Raw genomic sequence first — 20,637 nt, 5'->3', positions numbered from 1 at the left:
GGTATTTAGACTAGAAGCGCAATAAGACCCGGTCCTCTATGTGTACTGTGAAGCATAGCACATGCAATATTTATTGCATTTTTAAATATTTCATTTTAAATTAAATGTTCACTTTGATTTCAAACACTTACAACCCCTGATTTATGTTCCTGATCACCATCTCGAATCCATAATGGCCAGAGCTTCCCTGTGCTCTTTAATATTTGCAAATGACCGTTTCAAGCATGCTGTAAACATGAATTGTGTTTTGAAAAACTCATCTCAGCATGATTGACTGGGAAAATGTGTACAGTCTGCAATTAATTATTATAAATATATAATTATTTTCTTAAATAAAAAATAATTTCTCCATTACAGGTGTGTCTCCAACTGTGGACGGCTCCTCCCGTCTTCCTGGCTCTTGACCAATGGCAGTGCTCTAGGCAATGGACTAATCAGCAGCCCTTCAGAGTTGCAGTGCTGGGGAGAAAAGATACAAGAATATTTTACCTCAAGCAGAATTTGTATTTTTATAAACATTTATAGAAATTGCTATAAAATGTCAAGAAAAATAAGAGTTAATAAGGCAATGCAGTTCAAATATAGTTTGGCATATTAACCACCGATTTCCCACTAGTAGCTTTAAGCTCACGTCTCAAGTTTAGTAGGAAATGATGAGAAATCAGCATATTACCACCAATTAAAGATGTGTAGTACCATGAAGACCTAATGAACCTGTTCAGGAATTGTTTCCTTTTTCTTGAATGCGCATTTGTTTTAATTTGAAAAGTGTAACCAAATAAGCTATGGAACTAATAAACTGATTTAAGTTTAATGTGATGTTATGGTTTACACAATGTACAGTATGTTTTAAAATATTTAAAATCTGAAAATGATATAACCAACAATCATGTTTCACATTCCTTCTGATTGTTGATTATATTTTGCACGTCAGAGCATGCACCTGCACTCGTGCAAACACAGGCACATTGTGTGCCATTGTCTGCATCAACCTAAAACTTGGCTATACATAACTTGGAAGAACAAAAATGTTATGCACATTTGTGAATTTTAATATATTGTGCAGTCCTAGTATAATGTTATGCGTGTATGTCTGACTATGTCAGAAACTAAAACCTTTGTGAACAGTTATGACAACCCTGTGCAGCCTTGTATTTTACCATGTGTAGTCAAATTGTTTTGGCACATTTTGGATTTACGATTCCCTAATAATTTCTCATCTGTTTGCAGGTATGAAAATATGTCTTTTTTACGCACTTTGCTAATTGTAAAATGAAAAAAAATCTGTGTAATTTTATTTGGAAAGATACATATTTTTTGACCGTGGGATTTAAAGCTTTTCCCAAGGTTGTGCATTAGACTACACCTTATATAAATGCAATTCAATGGTGGGCTGCACCCATTGCATTTGAGAACTTTGGAGTGATGAAAACAAGCTGAAGATAAAATACGAAAATAACGACAACTAGATCAAATTCTTGAAGTTCACAGTTTATTTATATACTCTTAAAACATCAGAAAACATGTACACAATATCTTCAACTGTTACTTTTTTTCAATGGTTTTACAGCATTCTCTGACCTGCAAACAGATAGAAATAATAAGTAAAAAATAAGATGCTGAAATGAAACACAGCCAACCACCAAATAAATACTCTTCAGACAAACATCTGTCAGTCAGTCAGTGTGGCCTACCAAGCATCATTTTGTTTCTTTCCTTACGTCATCGATCTCTACCTGCTATGTCATGCATGGAAAGACCAGTCTATCTTACAGTACGTCCCTTCTCAGATGTCTAAATATAACTGGACAGGTGAAGACGCTAATGGATGCAAAGACATAACCATGATTACAGACATGGAAAAAAGAGATAATGCTCATCCACACAAATCAAACTGTTTGTTCTCAGCATTGAGTCTACTCTCCTTCCAAACGACCAGTCGAAAAACATTTTCAACACTTTACATAGAAATGTGTACTGAAAACCTTAGTCATAGCCATAGTATTCAAATGACAGGGAATAAAGTTCAGGCACAATAATAAATTGAAAACACAATAATCCTTAGCGAAACATTTCAGCGAATGACAATGAATACTGGATCACTGAACAACTAAAGCAGCCCATAATTATGACGAACATATTCACACATGAGAACTCCTGCCCTTTGCGCCAATGCCACACTTTTTCAGCAGGGCACCACAGCCGTCAAGTGTTTACTTTTAGTTATTTAATGGAACAGGTTTTGGTATTCCATTGCAGCTACATGATTCGCTTGAAAACGTACAGTTTGCTTCTTGATGCGATATGTCTAAACTGAATAAACATTATGGTTCCATAAAAAAAATACGCACGCCCAAATCCATGCAAAAAGTGGCTGGTGGGTTGGCTGAACGATGGGAACATTTCGCACAAAAATCAGACATGGATGTAAAAAAACAATCTAAGACAAACATATGACGACAGCAGGAGGGAGCAAAACAAGTGGAGGAAAGAAAAAGAAGCTGGGCAAGTAGATTAGGGAGAAATGAGCTCAGGGAGCAGATGTTGTAGCTGCGAGGGCCAAGGGAGGCGGGCGCACAGATAGGCTGGCGTGTTTCTCCAGCTCCGAGCTGGTATTTACGGAGTCGCTGTGCTCTCCCCACAGTGGCACTTGAGGTGACTTTGGCTTACAGGCACCTCCCCCCATAACAGCAGCCCAACTGCCTGCAAATCCACGGCTGGCCAAAAGCCATACCCAGATCAACAGCCATCTGCACGGATCACTGGACTTAGATTAGTCGTCTCAGAACGTCTAAGAAAGATCAGCACCGATTAAGTCTCTTTTTCTACCGGAGCGAGAATCTCTGTATCCAACAGGGCCGGCTTTCACGATTGCACTAACTTCCATTACAAGGAAATGAAAACTGAAATAGTGTTGTAATGAATTTCAGGACTGTAGTAATTTTAGGGAGATCGAACCAGTCTTCTAGAAACACATTCAAATGACAGGAAATGCAGAAGGGACGATCCGACACTTGAGGGTGTATAGCACTTTCTCTGAAGCATTCATTGTGCTAGGTTAGGGATTCAGACAAAAGATTCTCGCGTCTCAAAGTAGCATCGGTTAGTTGGTAATAATTAAAAATTGATACAGGTAGACATTTTCACAAACGTCTAATTCTTCAAGAGAAAGCTATTCAGCTCAATAAAAATCCCACTCAGGGTGCAACTTTGCTATTTGTGCACAGATCAAGATCCAAAAGATTCTCTCGCAAGAGCTTTTAGATTTAGATACTATTTAGCTAGCCTTAATATTGTGGGCAACCCATAAAATATTTTCCTAGAACTCTCCGTCATCTGTTTTGAGTATAATAATTGTAAGATATGACAAACTCAAAAGACTGATTACATACGGACGAACATCGGATACTCTACATGATAACCGTTTCATTTCAGTTAATCGATTCAATCCCCTTCACTTGCCTTTTCAATAAAAATAAATTTGTTCTGGCTGATGTTTGCCAGGCTTCACTCTGGTAGCTGGTACGGCAAAGTTTGAGAGGTTTTGGAAGGTTTACGGGGCCCACTTGGGTGCCTGTTTTTGCTACCTTACCAAGACACATAGCCTCACGTCTCAAACTGAGTTAGCAAGGCGCGAACCTCTGGGGTGAGCTGCTTGGCAGCCTTGGCAGCCTCAGTGATGGCTTTACGATACAGGCCCTTTCTCTTCTTGTCAAAGCGAGACTGGAAGTTTTCTAGAAATGGGGCAAGTTGGGTAATTGCCAGGAAGGAAGTGGTAGGCGACCCGAACCAAGACACTCTGGCCTCCTGCCTGACTAAGAGCCCATTATCTTTGCGACTGACTGTGATGGCTAGGATGCGGGCAGGCCACCAAGGGAAGCCAAGGATTTTGGCCCAAACGATGTCCCCTACGCAAATTGTCCTGCCATCCAGGGCAACGCACTTTGAGACGTTTTTGGAAAAGACAGCAGCTTTGTGGGATTTACTGCTTTTTTTGTCGTCCTTGGGAGCAGAGGGAGAGGCAGAGACAAAAGCGGAGGATGTGCCAGGGGCGGGGGCCGACCGCAAGTCGCCGGGAGGAGGAAGGTCGAATGTTTCGTTAGAGCTACACTCAGAGTTTGACGACTTTATATCATCTGCACTATCGACGCTGCACATGGAGGTACTAGAGGAGTCAGGCTGGCTGGGGTTAAGGGTCATGTAAACCACTAGGTTGCCAGCCTTGCTCCCGTGCATCTCCCGCTTTTCCTCCCGCCCCTCCTGTTCCTCCGGCTCCGTGTGGGTTTCCCTGTATTCCGGGGCTGGGAGCGTTTGGGGATCGGGTTGGGCAGTGCTCAGTAGGGACTCGAGCGCTATGTCTGACCTCTGGGACTCTACTGCATTGGGTGCTTGGCTTGCAGAGCAGGAGGAGGAGGAGGAGCGTGTGGAGGTGCAGCGGGGCGCTGCTGGTTTGGGCAGCACTATATGGCCCCCTCCCAGCACTTTCTCCAAGCAAGGCGGCTTACATGAGGAAGAATCGTTTTCTTCATTACGGTACCTTTGGGGCTTGATACGCATCCTGGGTGGCAAGGGGTTGGAACCTCCTCCACTGATCTGCTGCAGTCTTCGGGTGAAGTGGACCTTCTGGTGGGCTTCCTGGAGAGCAGCGGCCCGGGTTATGGCCTTGGAATTCCCACCGCTACCTGTGAGTGTCTCTCTCTGTCCTCTCTGAGCCTTGGCCATCTTGAGCACCTCTCGTGCTTTGGAGTGGTCAACGTTTTTGCTCTGAAGCACTTTTTTGGCATTGAGCTGCATGCGGGCATTGGCCGAGGATTGCGTCGTACTGGACACGCCCTTCACAACTTTGTTACCAGCAGCTGCACCTTTGACCTGACTATGGCCCAGAGAGGAGGTGGACGACGACACCCGTATGGCTGAAGCTTGCCGCTTGGGCCCATCAGTACCACGGCCCTTGTCCTCGGAACGAGGCTCATTGCGTGGCCGCTTACCGGTAACAGCCGTTGTGTTGTCATTTCGCCGTCTTTTGGCATCGTCACTACGGCAGTCTGAGATAGGGCCTCTGCGGGTCTCACGCTTGTCCCCTTGCACCACAGTCCCTTTGCATTTATCGCACAGAACTTGTCTCGGCCGGAGCTTGATGGCATTCATTATAGAAGTGGGCTCCTCTCTATACAGCCTACGCTTGGGCCGCTTGATTTTGCGGGGTAGAGGCTGAGGTAATGACTGGTTGTAGGTGTCCCTGATGAACAACGGAGGTGGATAAGGGGCCCCCTCCTGAAACAAGGGAGGTGGTTTTGAGGTCCATGGGTTGGGCTGAGGGTTGGGACTGGGCTGGGGCACAGCAGGAGCTTCGGCAGCGTCCTTAAGGGGGGCATCAGGAGTATCCGTTGGATCCTTAACTGGGGAATCAGTAGGTCCTTGAGTGACACCTTTATCTGTCTCTGACTGGAATGCTTCCTTCTTTAGCTGCATAGATTCTGGTTTGTCCTTGTACTCTCTCTTGGGGAACACCGTAATAGGAATTCCGTAAGGTCCAAACCTGAGGGAGAGAGAATGAGAAAGAAATTAAGTTTAAAAAGCACAGTGTGGTCAAGGTGCAATCCACTCGGGTTTAAGATACTAGAGTATAGGGCTGGGAGGAATTACGGAATATTCCGTTACCGCGGAATAAAATGTCAACCGTAAGAGATTTTTCTATTCCGTGTATTCCGCGGAATGTAAATAAGTAGGCGTGGTTAACTCGGCGCTCTGCAAATTAGGTGCTATTCTGAAAAAAACTAATGAATTAATCCAACCGTAACAAATGAACATATCAAACATTCTTTTGACCTTCTTTCAGTCTGTAGTTTAGTGATCCGCTCCAGTCCAGCGCTTCTCTCACCCGCAGTGCTCGTGCAGGGATCTGCGCCAGCATTTAAAAAAGCTCATTCTCAACATGTATTTCAGAAGTCAGGTTGTTTTGAAAAGCTGTTAATAGTTTTATAAAGTTTAACTTCAGGCGAGCCAAGGTGAAACTTGCGTTGAAATGCGCGATGATGCTCGCGAGCGCTTTGATGTGATACGCTTCTACCTCCAGTTTTGGGAGACGCGTGAGGAGTCACCAGAGACTTGCAGTGCAAAAACAAGCCCAAGAATAAACAAACCTAAAGACAGAGAGTCGCAACACACTAAAATTGCTCATCTAATAGAGAGTACAGACCCCATGAACACCAGTTTATAACACTAGTCATATACTGTACTCTCATTGTTTGTGCATATTCATACTTTATTGTTATATATGTTGTCTATCTTCCTACTGTATACATATGATATAGCCAGAAGATAAATATAAATAAATAATACATTTGATTATCAGAACTTAATTTGATATCTTTAGTACATTTTCATAACTTGCCTACATTTTAACTATGGTGAGCATTTAAATTAACTAATAAATTAATCAATTAAATCAAGCTAAGAAAAATTAGATATAAGATAAAGATATAGAATTAAAATAGGAGATTGTAACCGTGAAATATATCATTACCGTGAAATAAAACTTAATTCCGTGAAACAGATTTTTGGTCATTCCGCCCACCCCTATTATGCACTACTGAACACAATTTTATAGTATAAAGTGCAAGCAGTGGGTTCACACACTAAACAAAATGTGCACCATGAGTAGTGATGAGAATGCTTTTCAGACAAAAAATTATGTGTGGAACGTTGGATACCGTATGCATTAAGTATGCATCTTTTCTACAAAGCAGAAAAAGAGAAAAACATGTGAAAAATGGTTTCAGTAAAAACATAACATTCCACACTTATTTTTTCTGTATGAATAAGTGTATCATTAGGGTATTCAGAGTGTACTTTGTCTTGTTGGAATTTTCAGTGAGAAACACACTACTCACCAGATTTATACCAAAAAATCCCAGTGCATTAGTATTTGAATTAGGATTACGGCTGGGAAAAGATTTCGAAAAATCATTTTTTTTAAATGCGGACGATTCGATATCGATTCTCAAAAGCCGTGAAACTGTTTTTTCTTTCATTTTCCACAAGCACTGAACATTCATTAACATGAATGTTATTGCTACTACTATCCACTAGATCAGTGGTTCTCAAAATTTTTGAAAGCAAGGCACCCCTTTGTAGTGTTTTTTATCCCACGGCACCCCAACCCTGATTAAACTAAATGTACATGCGTACATACATATATAAAATTAAATCCAGATGAGCAAACAACAAATGAAGTATAAACAGCTGCATGAATTTATTACAAATGCATTACATTTTCTTTAGGTTCTTATTTGCTTTGTTCAAACTTGACCTTACGACCTAAAAAGGAAACTAAAATACCTGTGCATGAAACTGGGTATTTTAATGGGATACATGTGCCTGCTTTTGGGAGCACAGCCTCTTGATACGGGGGTAGATTGTGGATCGTGCTCCACTGACAGGCGCTGCCTTTTTTTGTTTTTCACGTACGCCAGGGATGAGAACGCTAGCTCACACAAGTAGGAGGTTGAAAACGGCAACAACACACTGACGGCGCAGTCTGGCGGTTTCACATTAGCACTTTTGGTGCGCACCCGGGTTCGATTAAGGTCAGAGTTCGGTTCTTTTGGTTGATGTGAAGGCTGTCTTCTGAACCCAGGTGCGCACCTGCGAAGTGTACCAGAGTCCGCTTAAAAAGGGAGGTCTGGGTGCAGTTCACATGAACTCCAGTACGCTTCGTTGCTGATATGAACGCAATCGTACCAAATCGCATAAGTGAACCGCTATTAATTACATATTATTTGGTAAAAATGTGTGCTTGTTTCACTCACTTTTCTGACGAACGTGACTGACGCGCTCCAAGCAGAGAGCTGTATGTCTCATTTCTAAGCGTTCTTAAGAGCATTTGCAGTACATTCATAGACGAAAGTGCCATTATGTACTGAAGCTTTGGAAACAAAACATATGTATAAAAGTGAAGCGAGCACTGTAATGCATTTTGCCGCCTTCTCCTGTGTCATCGTTACAAGCGACAGCTGCAGGCTTGATGACGCAAACGACCCCTGGTTTGGACCCAAAAATAATAATATGAACGCAGTCCAGCGGGGGCAGTGGGAGCATTCAAACTAGGGTTCGGACAAGGCAACCGTGAAACCAATCTGAGATAGCTGGGACGCGTGTCCCACATGAGCGCGCATCAGTACAATGGGCGGAGCTGAGCGGAGCCATTCTCTCCTAGGAACAGTCCAAGTGGCGGTAAAAAAAATATTTAAACTTTACATATGTATGAAATATGTTTTTTTGCGTATTTTCAGTTTCGTTTGGACATGCTCATATGTTGGTGTTTTGATATTTTTAAATATATGATGTAAAAAAATATTTTTATTTGTTACTGGAAAAAAGCTGAGATTCGGCGGCACCCGAACAACAGGGAGCATATCATTCATTCATTGCTTAAAGGGGTGATGCAACGGTGTGTCATGCATTCTGATTTCTTTACAATGTTAAACGTGCTGTCTTCTCATGCTTAACATGGTCAACTTGTCAAAAAACGAGTTGGGCGTATTACGTAGTATTTCTGTGCTCGATACACTCCCCCAGCGATCGTACAGGTTTCGGAAAGTTTTTTTCAAACATAAAACTGTTTCGTAACAATTTTTCTTAGTCCCTTATTCGACAATTCTCCCGGAAAAGCACGCCCATGCAGCAGCAACGAGGGCAGGAGAAGGAGCATGCGTAGACGTCACTTTCACTTGTGTGCAGGAGAGAGAGAGAGAGCATACGTTCGCGAAGTTCAGATGTTTGTTTGTTCACTGCATTTGGGTGACGAATGTTATAAAAACGGTGGATATAACGCTGGATTTGGAGATCGTTTGAAACTGATATATGGAGCCTTCCCAGCGCTAAAATATGCTGGCATGTGGTGAGTGAAACCGATGTCTGTGTTTTGTTGGCAATGGGTGCTTTACATGTGCTTTAGTTCAGCCTACCCCTCCCCCCCCCCCGCACACGCCGTATGCTTTCGGAAATAATCTTACAGCTGTGTCTATCTTTTATAAATGTGATCAAACTAAATACTCTTCGAAAATAAGAAGTATGCAATACTACTCTATAGGTACTCAAAATTAATATGAGATTGGCAGAAACCGAGTGTGTTAGGGCCGCTTTAAATAACATGGCAGATGCAGTTCAAATGATTTCAGCATCTCTTCTAGGGCTGCAGCTATCGATTCTTTTACTAATCGAGTATTATACTGATTTTTTCATCGATTAATCTGGTATTCGGATAATAAGTACTTTTTCTTTATTAAAAAGCAATACTAAAATATACAAGAGAAAATAAGACAGGTCTCTTAAAATGAGTAAAACAACTAATTTGTTTCCTTTCTAGAACAATTAAAGTTTTTATTGCTGAAATTGCATACATTAATATCTGTGAAAACTAAACCCATTTAGTACATTCCATTGACATATTAAATTCAAAATGCAATATAATACAAATATATAAATAAGAAACATGAATAAAAATAGAAAGAATAATTTCAAAGGTAAATAACTAACTTCAGCTTATGCATGATGCATTTAGTTTGTATAAATTAGTTTGTTTCTTTTTTTTACTATTAAATAGTAATATATAGCCTATGACTTTTATTTTGGCAGGTTGTCGGAAGACGCTTATTTTTTAGTATGTCTGTTTCTTCACTCAAACAATAACATGTTCGTGAAATAAACTCTCAGAGCAACTCTGGAGGTGAAGTTCATGTGTTCATGTCCTCATTCAGCGCAGACGCAGACAAATTTATGAGCATCACGCGTGTAGCACGTTAAGTTCATTCACGCAGACACACAGAACAGACAGATGGCATGTGTAAATAACAGGATTCGGTGTCCACTAGTCCGCATCTAGTTTGATGGACTCAATGCAGCCGGAAAACAAGTTTCACTTGCAAAATAGACTAAAACGAAGTAAAATAGCAGTTCACCATTTCAATAAGCTATCAATTATTTATTAGCATGAGAAATACGTGTGAGCGTGTGAACAGTCTAAAATGCATGTGTCTCAAGGTGAATGCGTGAGACTTGAGAGCCCTGTAACATGAATAGAGTTTAGAGAGCTGTGCGTCAGTAATAACGGTCTGTGGGGAAACGCAGTGCTCCGTGTGTACTGTAGTTACATGGATTAAACGAGGCTTTGAGGCAACAAAATTTGCCTCAATGATTTTTTGTATTCGAATTACTCAAGTTACTCGAGGAATCTTATCAGCCCTAATCTCTTCACAGCAAATTTTGTGAAATTTTGTTTGTTATACTGCATCTTAAATGTAAAATAACCTGATCCTGTTTAGGGCTGAAACGATTCCTCGAGTAACTCGAGTTATTCGAATGCAAAAAATCATCAAGGCAATTTTTATTGCCTCGAAGCCTCGTTTAATCCATTTAACTACAGTACACACGGAGCGCTGCTTTTCCCCACGGACCGTTATTACTGACGCACAGCCCGCTAAACTCTATTCATGTTACAGTCTCATGCATTCACCGTGAGACACACGCATTTTAGTATGTTCACACGCTCACACGTATTTCTCATGCTGATAAATAACTGATAGCTTATAGGGCTGTGACGGTTGCCGTGACAACCGCACCACAGCGATGGTAAAGTGCCATGACGGTGGAGAACTGCCACCGGCGGTAGTGCACGTCACTCTGACAAATATAGGTGTAATAAATATGAGAGTTGCGATAACGATTGCTAGTTGTAGCCTTTCAGTTGTGGATGGTTTTATTTAAAAGATTTTAAATTAACAGAAATTATTGGCATACGTTTCCGTTGGTGCGTAAGAGCGCAGGCCTGCAGCGAAACCTAGGTTATTCTGCGGCTTCTGCAATGGATCTTGTTGTGAAATGAACAGATACGTAAAATCAAAACTGGCTATGACCCGCTTGCTTAGTGTCGGAGCGCGCGCAGGTTTTGCCGCGGTTGCGGAGAGACATCTCTTCATTTGCGCTCCTGTGCACATCTTCTGAACGCGCATTTAGTGCAGCTGTACACATTTTAATCTGGACAATGTCAACAAGTAAGTTTCACATCAACGAGTCGGAAAAAGTAAAGTTTTTATGGCAATCTGAATAGGAAAGCCAATGTAGGTTTAAACAGTTTGTTTCAAATGGAATTGTTAAGGACTGTAAGGGTTAATACGCCACTGACTGAAGTTACTGCAACAAGAGCTTTTTTATTTAGTATTTAGCTTTCTTATATCATTTAAGTTTTCATTATTTACTGATGTTTATTTAAATGTTTTATATGCTGTAGTGTGCCGTTTCACTGATGGATTTGCGCGTTAAACATTGACGGATGTTTCATCCTCATTTATTTCAGATATCATATTTCAATTATTTAACAATTTCAAGTATTTAAATAAGGTCTATATTTCTCTTCCACTCGTCATGTGGTTGCTACACGCAAATATAATAATATAAATATTATTTATATAAATAATATACTTTTCTCAACCACCGCACCACCGCGGTCGATTTGTCTATTACCACCGCGGTGGTAAAAAAATGCCACCGTCACAGCCCTAATAGCTTATTGAAATGGTGAACTGATATTTTACTTAGTTTTAGTCTATTTTACGAGTGAAACTTGTTTTCCGGCTGCATTGAGTCCATCAAACTAGATGCGGACTAGTGGACACCGAATCCTGTTATTTACACATGTCATCTGTCTGGTCTGCGTGTCTGAGTGAATGAACTGCACAGTTTAACGTGCTACACGCGTGATGCTCATGAATTTGTCTGCGTCTGCGCTGAATGAGGACATGAACTTCACCTCCAGAGTTGCGCTGAGAGTTTATTTCACAAACATGTTATTGTTTGAGTGAAGAAACAGACATACTAAAAAATAAGCGTCTTCTGACAACCTGCCAAAATAAAAGTCATAGGCTATTGTTTGAAATTATTATTTCCATTTTTATTCATGTTTCTTATTTATATATTTGTATTATATTGCATTTTGAATTTAATATGGCAATGGAATGTACTAAATGGGTTTAGTTTTCACAGATATTAATGTATGCTATTTCAGCAATAAAAACTAATTGTTCTAAAAAGGAAACAAATTAGTTGTTTTACTCATTTTAAGAGACCTGTCTTATTTTCTCTTGTATATTTAGTATTGCTTTTTAATAAAGAAAAAGTACTTATTATCCGAATACCCGATTAATCGATGGAAAAATCAGTAGAATACTCGATTAGTAAAAGAATCGATAGCTGCAGCCCTAATCCTGTTTGATCAAGGTATGCGACTGTTCTGTTTCAATATACCCAAGTCTGTTTACAGTTTAATATTCATTTCATTTTTTAATTCACCATTGTAATCTGATGTTTACCGACCTTTTTTAGAAATATCTATAGGATTTGAATTAAATCTATAATCATTGACTCGAATCGAATCGAGAGCTTGTGAATCGGAATTGAATCGGAACATCAGAATTGATACCCAGCCCTAATTAGGATGCACTTTAGGTTGTACCAAGTTGTACAGTATATAATTTAGGAGACAACCTATGTTTCTGAATTAAATAATACGACAGTCATCCAAAGATATTTCTCTCTCCCATTAGTTTACCCAGGTGCTAGGAATAATCTAAGATTGAAAAATGCATATGAAAATAGCCCTAAGAAATATGACTAAAAATAAACTGGACAGCATGACACCAAGTGCTCTAAACATTAGAGTTCAGTTAGTGTGTTGCTGCAGTTACACCCCACAATTAATGCAGGAATATTAAAGCGGTACTCCAGTGCATCCATCGATCAAATAACGGCTCCGTTGTCTTAAAGGTCTTCTGAAGCGAATCGATGCGTTTGTTTAAGAGAAATATCCATATTGACAGCGCTATTAACGATAATGTCTAACATCCAGAATCCCTCAGCTACAGGCGAAAGAGAGGGGGGATGCAATGGTGTTTCATGCATTCTGACTAGAGGTCTGCAATGTTTAATGAATAGCTTCGGGTTCGGGTTTGTAACAAAAAGAATATATAGGCCATATAGATAGTTTGCGTGCCGTGGCGTGTGCTTGCGTGTTTGCTGCGTTGTGACCACAAAAAAACACGAGAGAAAACACATATTTTTCGCATAAACTGTTCTGCGTACGTGCTCTCGCTCTTGTCCTCGTTGTCACAACACAGCAGGTGATGGTAAGATGAGTGCGATAAAGCAAAATATTAGCGATGGAAAACGTAATACAGTTCCAAATGATGCAGGGAAAGCTGCACTCTGGAAGAATTATGATCTTGTCATTACTGTCAAGACCGGCCCGTAGTATCCTCAGCATCCCTGCAAGTGACGTTAGCAGCAGCAGCGAGAGGAACTTCAGTGCAGCTGGGCTAACTTTTAATCAGAGGAGGACGGCGCTTAAACTAGGGCTGCAACGACATGCGTGAAATGCGTCGACGCATCGTATTATTTACGTTTATCTGCTGTAATAGCAGTTTCTGTTCCCGGGCGTGTGTAAGTTAATCAGCAGAACAAGAGAAAGAATAATACACCCGACAAAAAGCGATCGAGAGCCTCGGACGCAGTAAGTTAGTGAATGGACGGAGGAATTCCCCCTAATGTTACCCCGGAATACGATCATCACAGCATGGACACGCAATCACAAACGGAAGGAGAGGGGCACGTAGATGTAGACTTTCATAATAAATTACTTTTTTGTAATTTACTTTTTTGTAATGTAAAACTACACTTTACATTAATGATTTACATTAACGCTATGGTAGTAGTGTAAGTTAGTGTATGTGAACCTTTGCAGACTGTGACCCTGTTTAAATTACTCTTAAGCTTCAAAAAGGACTAACTATCATGAAACCACCAATGCACTTTTTATGTCATTCGATAGCTTTATGCGAGGAATAAACCAATATAGCATAATGAAGAAACTCTGACCTCCGCTGGTGCTGTCTGTCAATCTCCAGTCAGCATGCGTGTGTACGGTGACGGTCAGGACGCTACTCTTTCCAACATGTTCCAATGTTTTCATTATTCTTCATAATGACAAGATGATAGTCTGTGGTTTTGTTTAAAATGTATTTTGCTAGAGACTGTGAGTTAACGTTACTCGCTGAGTATAGCTTAGTTTATTAGAAGCACTGGAAGCGGTCTGAATATGTTGCGTCTTCATACGAAATAACTCTTTTTAAACCTCTGATTTAACTGTATACTGTCGGATTGAATGAACGCACTATGTGTTAAACATGTAACATATCATCTCTTCTCATTGTGTTCTAACTATTATTTACTTTGGGGAGCAAAATGATCCCCGGGACTTCAGAAGGAGTAGGTGCTTTAAGCGCATCATTGTGCGTCCGGGATGCGCATAACTGTAAATAACGAAGCGAATGCATTAAGCGCATCATTCTGAGTTCCGGGTGCGCGGGCTCGCTTTAACGCCACTCTGCATTAGAGTCTTTTATACGGTGATAGTTTTGTACAATAAACAGAGACAGATAGTAGTATTTTACTTTTACTCAATTACATTATGAGACTGAAAATAGAGTCGGATATTACTTGGAGGAAAAAAATACAGAGCATATATCATGCTCTAGTATTTCATATACACATTTTTTAATGTTTTTACATTTACATTTAGTCATTTAGCAGACGCTTTTATCCAAAGCGACCTACAGATGAGGGAAACAATGGAAGCAATTGGAACAACATAAGGACAACAAAAAGCATAAGTGCAATAAAACATTTTTTTTTACCTTTAATACAGTACTTAAGTACATTAAAAAATCAGTATTTTTTTACTTTTGAAATTAAAACTACTTAATTAAAAGAAGATGGTGATTTTAATGTAAACACGGATTAAAATGTTAAAACAACAATATTTATTTATAAAATGTAGTGGAGTAAAAAGTATGATTTGCTTTATAATGTAAGAAAATACTAGAACTTATTGTTTATTTGCAAAGTTTGCCAAAGGATTAATAAAGTAATCCAAAAAATCTTTATTAGATTAATAAAAAAAAATAATCGTTAGATTAGCCGACTAATCGAAAAAATAATCGTTAGATTAGTCGACAATTAAAATAATCGTTAGTTGCAGCCCTATCTTAAACCAACATTTCCAGAGGGTTTAAAAATGATTTTTGACTTTTACACCTGTTCACCCACAGCAAATTTAGTTATTGGTAAATTTGTGGTATTTCTTATTTTTTCTTGTGTGTTCACTGCTGAGGGGGCAGCCGTGCCTTGATGAAACGGTGTTTGCCTACATGTAGCTATTTGTTTAATTATCATCGCAAGCAATCATAAAATGCAGCACATTTCAACAAAGCTTGCTGTTAAACGCACTTTGGGTTAGGACTTAAAATGTAACTGTAATGGTCGGGCCGGTTCAGGTTAAACAATCTTGGGCACGGGCCGGGTTTGGGCTTTCGTTTAAAGCCCGTGCAGACCTCTAATTCTGACTTATTTAAACATGCTGTCTTCTCATGCTTGACATGGTCAACTTGTCAAAAAACGAGTTGGACGTATCACGAAGCATTTCTGTGCTCGATACACTCCCCCAAGGTTCGTATAGGTTCCAGCAAGTTTTTTTCAAACATGAAAAAGTTACGTAACAACTTTTCTTAGTCCCTTATTGGGCAATTCTCCCAGAAAAGCACGCCCACGGCAATGTGAAAGAAATAGCCCGCCCAAGCATCAACCGACGAGCAAGACTTGCTTACCATCAAGATTGGCTGCGCTGTGGGCCTGCAGCTGCAGCTCGTTACTCTGGCAATAGTGAGAGAAATTGAGGTCTGTTTGTTTGTTCACGGCGTTTCAGTGATGGATGTCATACAAACGGTGGATATAACGCTGGATTTAGAGATCGTTTGAAACTGATAGATGGAGCGGTCCCAGCGCTAAAAGATACCGGACATGAACCGCACTCGGTAAGTGAAACAGAGTCATCTGTCTGTGTTTTGTTGGCAATGTGTGCGCACATGCTTTAGTTCTGGTTTAATTCTGGGTGTTTCCTCTAAAAGCATCATTTCCAGCCGATGCAATAGTCACTTTCTGACAATGTTGTTGCACAGGCTCTTCTGGACACTTTCCCACCAAAGAAACATCACAAGAATGTTATCTCAAGTGAGAACTGAGAGACTGGTGATACCACACAGTGCAGGGCCACATAAATGACACGATAAATTGGGCACAGCTATGATTCATGTATGACACGGAGAATGTGTGAAGAGGGTGTTGAGGGGAGTTGTGGGGGGTGTAGGGTGTTGATCAACAGCGTAACACTGTTATCCCAGGGTATGTATAATTGTCATAGTCCTGAATACGAAGAGTTGATATGAAATCGAGCGGTGACAGCAGCATGACATACTGTATTTAAATTTTCTAATTTAATGAACGTTATACATGGTGTTTCATAGATCCCATAATAACCGAAGGACTACACTGAACATTTGTACTTACACAATTTCAATTGTTGCAGCCCAGTAGTATGTAGATGAATAGCTAAAATTCGTCAAAAAAGCTAAAATGTTATTAAAATTGGGAAAATTTGAATGAAATTTAAGTACCCAACCCAATAATTTTTTTCTTAAATCTGAACAAGTTGAGGAGAAAGAAAGATGCTCCTTACACGCTGATACACACAATGTAAACATAATTTTGACAGCTGTGACGTAGGCCACAGTTTAGGGGTGAATATTTCACGCATGTTTACCTTTTCGAAAGGTCCATGAGAACTCCGGAGAAGATCTTCTCGCCTAAACGGAACGACACCACGAGCGCATCATCGATGATGTGATCCAGTGTGACACGAACCTCTGACCCGAGCACGAGACTGCCAACCGTGTCAGGCTCCGCACACAGAACCGGGGGCTTCGACTCTGACACCCCATCAGGTTCACTGAGGTCCGTTTCAAAACTCTGTTCGTGAAGAGGATGCGAGCGCACCTCCTCCGATTCCGAGGATGAGATGAGCGACTGATCCACGACCGCTGTTAATTCGGGAGAGTCTTTGCTAGAAACAGTAGAAAAATCACTAATGCAGCTCTGTCCCACTGACTCCTCCAGTGACGTTTCCTCTGCGTTTGACAGCGAGTCCAGATGATCCGATGGGTTCGGGATTTCATGAAATGCATCCTCGTGACTTTTGTGTTCTGACCCGGGAGCGTCATTAGCGGGTTCTGGCTCCGGTTGCGTGAAGCCTATCAGTTCACACTCGAGATCAGTATGATGGGTTGATACGGGATTGGAGTCATAATCGACAGTCGGTTCGGCTGGCTTGGCGAGAGACAGTCCGGTTTCGGGTTCCGAAGGATGAGCGGGGAGAGAATGCAAGAAGACCACGGAGGGCTGGGAGTCGGGGATGGGGTTCGGGAGAAGGCAGGGGCTGGATTCGAGAGGATAGACCTCGCTCGCAGCCTCCACCTTTGGCGAGTACGAATCCTTTAAACGTTCCCCGTACTCAGAAACGCCCGTGTACCTGTAGTCCATAAGCACGGGCTGCTCGTTTGCGTCCAAGCGCCCCCAGGAATCCGCCGTGTCGGTTTGCTCACCGTCCGCATGGACAGCGAGGGCTTTTCCCGCGGCTTGAAGGTCCGGCCTTCTGATTTCCATTTGGACATGGCTGCATTCCTGAACTGCATCCACATCCTCCGGTTGGTAACACAGCTCCGTTTCTGGGACGAAGTCGGGCGCTGAACGGACCTGTAGGTCGTCCACATGCTCTCCTGGCTCGGGGTCGTACTCCACCCCGTCCCCCGCTGTTGTTGATGCCGCAGCAGCAGCTCCTGGCTCCGCAGCCACGGCCGCCATTTTCTTTCCGCTTTGCAACTAGTACATGGCCCTCTCCTACTGATAAGATTTGAACCCGCCCACTTACAACCACCGACACTTGCCATTGGTTCATTTAACGTACGGTGTTTTTTAATGGATCAGGGTCTTGCCATTCAAAGAAAACCCCTGGAAACATTGTTGCGATTGGCTTTTGTTGTGTCGATAATATACTTTATCGTGAGGATACAACTTTGTCGCCACCAGAGGCGATGTTGAGTTGTGTATTTGTGACAGGGTCAGTTGGTGTGGTGGCCAATTTTGTGTTCTTAGCTTTGATACGGTCAACGGGGACAATAACAATTAATTATAATGCTCTTCATAAAACCATTAATCATGACAACAAAGTAAATGGAATAAAGATTAAGTAAAATATGAGCAGATAATGGATGGGGCAGCATTGCTTAGCGGTGTAATAAACTTTTAAACGTAAAAGCTATTTGTTTTATTTCCATGTGCACCAGTGCTGTCTTGCTCAGAGAAGCCGTCTTGCATATTTTATAAGCTCATCTTAAAGGGACACTTCACCCAAAAATGAAAATTCTGTCATTTACTCACCTTCGAGTTGTTCCAAATCTGTACAATTTTATTTGTTCTGATGAACACAGAGAAAGATATTTGGAGGAATGCTTATAACCAAACAGATCCCCCCCATTGACTCCCATAGAATGAAAAATTACTTTATAATTTTTTTGTTCTGTTGAACACAAAAAAAGACATTTTGAAGAATGTAGGACAGCAAACAGTTCTGGAGTACCTTTGACTACCAATGTATTTTTTCCTAGGCTCTCCTGATTTTGCCAAGTGCTTGATGTCCTTGGGGCAACATCATTTTTGGGTGAAGTATCCCTTTAACTAGGTACTACCTGCCATTATATTTTACACGACCTACTGAACATGAGTGACCTTTCACCTTCTGTCTGATGATAGCTAATCAATTTACCATTATGCAAAATAAAAGATATTATAGCTGCTCTAAATGTTTATGAATAAATTCAATTCATTTTCACACCGCAGATTATTTTTTAACAGTACTGACACTGACATTTTTACAGTCTTATGCATTAAAATATACGAGAGTTACAATATTAACAATATTTCAACATGACACATTTATTGTCAAACCTTAAAGTGATAGTTCACCCAAAAATGAAAATTCTGTCATCATTTGAATGACTTTCTTCTGCAGAACACAAAAGAAGATATTTTGAAGATTTGAAGATACAGGACTACAGAATAAAGAAAGTCATACAGGTTTGAAATGACAAGAGGGTGAGTAAATGATGACAGAATTTTAAGAGAATTACAGTATTGTAAAAGTTTATGTTTCACTCTGGTTTACACTCATTGAACTCATTTTTTCATGGTGTCTATTGTGAAGGACACAGTTTAATGATCGTACCACAATTGTACCATATACTGTTAGTGATAGTATATGCTCTTTTTAGAGCTATGACATCACAACCGAACTTATTCAGTATGTAAATGGTTACCAGCCTGCAACTTTACTACACTATTCAACTGAATGTAAAACAATACAAAGAAATCTTAATTTTGGATTAGGACTGTCACAAAATCAGATTTATACTACACGGTTATTGTAGAAATATTTCACAAAGGCAATGTTATCGTGATATCTATTAAAAGTGTTTTTAAAGTTGTATTTTTTATTCTGTTTTATTCTGAAATGTTAAGGAATAAACATGTTATTCAAATTCATATTTAATTTAGTTTATTTTGTGTTTTGGGGCAAATAAACTCAAAACACGAGTGAAAGAGAGAGTTTGTAACCAGTAGGACTCTTAAAGCAAACCTTGGGTGCTAAATTATATGATATTATCATATGTGTAGACACAATTATCACAATATTAATTAACACAATATATTTTATCAGGGTTTTTATTATCACAACTATTGACAATACTGGTGTGACACCGCATTAATTCAGATGATAAATAGCAAATGTGGTAAACAATGTGCCAATTTTTTTCCATTGTACCAACATTTAGAGACCAATAATAAAGCGAGTCCTCCTCACACCGCTGACCCTGTCATACCTTTTAATAACAATATCTCATCCTCAATAGCCTTTACTTTTACAAAGAAATCTTTCAATCCAGACAAATGTTGTACCGTTCTCTGTTCACTTAATGTGTGCTTTCAGAGGTCAGACCTTGCAGCTAGCTCTACGAGGGCCCTCATCCTGTTCTCCTTTAGCTTTTATCTCCTTTTAGTTCATCGTTGTGCAAGGCTTGAGATCTTTGAAGCTGTAATTTATCTATACATATCTCAACAACAACAATGAAAATGTAAGACATTTGCTCTCTCTGTTAAGCTGGAATGGCTGCTGAAGGGAAGAGAGATGATGCAATGAAAACTCTATTCTATGAGAAACTAACAGGGTGTTATATGCTGAAGGGCAATGGCCTGTGGGACAAATAAGAGGATTTGACGTAGAGGACAAAGCTAATTTCTTGATCTCAGTTTTTCGTTTCTATGCACGGTGTGTATATAAATTAAATTATTTGATGAACATATAGCTTGTCTCAGCGAGATCATCCTGTGTGTGGCCTGAAGTAAAGAGCTTTCTGTTCCTTCAAAGGCAAGGTCAAGGCAAGTCTTCTGTACTGCCAAGTTTCAGATCTGAGTTGAGCACATGCAGGTGCAGAATCCTGTACATTTACGAGCTGGTTTAATACAAAAGATAATATGGCAGGAAAATTCTTAATGTCTTAAAAAAGTCTAAATTAGCGGTGTCTCAATATACAAAATTAAGATGAATTTGACTGGTAGCATTATTATTTATTTTTTCCA

General features: G+C 40.3%; 1 protein-coding gene across 1 annotated transcript; it reads right to left on the bottom strand.

Annotated features, from left to right (window-relative positions):
• Window positions 1-466: 466 nt before the first annotated feature.
• Window positions 467-18,973, bottom strand: pwwp2a (PWWP domain containing 2A). The gene is made up of 2 exons (XM_057360082.1): window positions 16,709-18,973; window positions 467-5,539 (listed from the first exon to the last, which is right to left on the bottom strand). The coding sequence occupies exons 1-2, from the start codon at window positions 17,803-17,805 to the stop codon at window positions 3,607-3,609; spliced, it is 3,030 nt and encodes a 1,009-aa protein (XP_057216065.1). The 5' UTR covers window positions 17,806-18,973; the 3' UTR covers window positions 467-3,606.
• Between the last annotated feature and the right edge of the window lie 1,664 nt (window positions 18,974-20,637).

Source organism: Triplophysa rosa, linkage group LG19 (assembly GCF_024868665.1).
Source record: "Triplophysa rosa linkage group LG19, Trosa_1v2, whole genome shotgun sequence".
Taxonomy (NCBI): domain Eukaryota; kingdom Metazoa; phylum Chordata; class Actinopteri; order Cypriniformes; family Nemacheilidae; genus Triplophysa; species Triplophysa rosa.
Note: the sequence above shows the minus strand (reverse complement) of the source record. Positions and strands in the feature narration are given on the sequence as shown.

Bases quoted from the DNA above. Each gene is read 5' to 3' on its own strand.
- pwwp2a (XM_057360082.1), bottom strand. From the start codon at position 17,805: ATGGCGGCCGTGGCTGCGGAGCCAGGAGCTGCTGCTGCGGCATCAACA. The intron at 5,540-16,708 runs GTAAACATGCGT...TCTCTCCCTCAG, and splicing joins CTCATGGACCTTTCGAAAAG to GTTTGGACCTTACGGAATTC.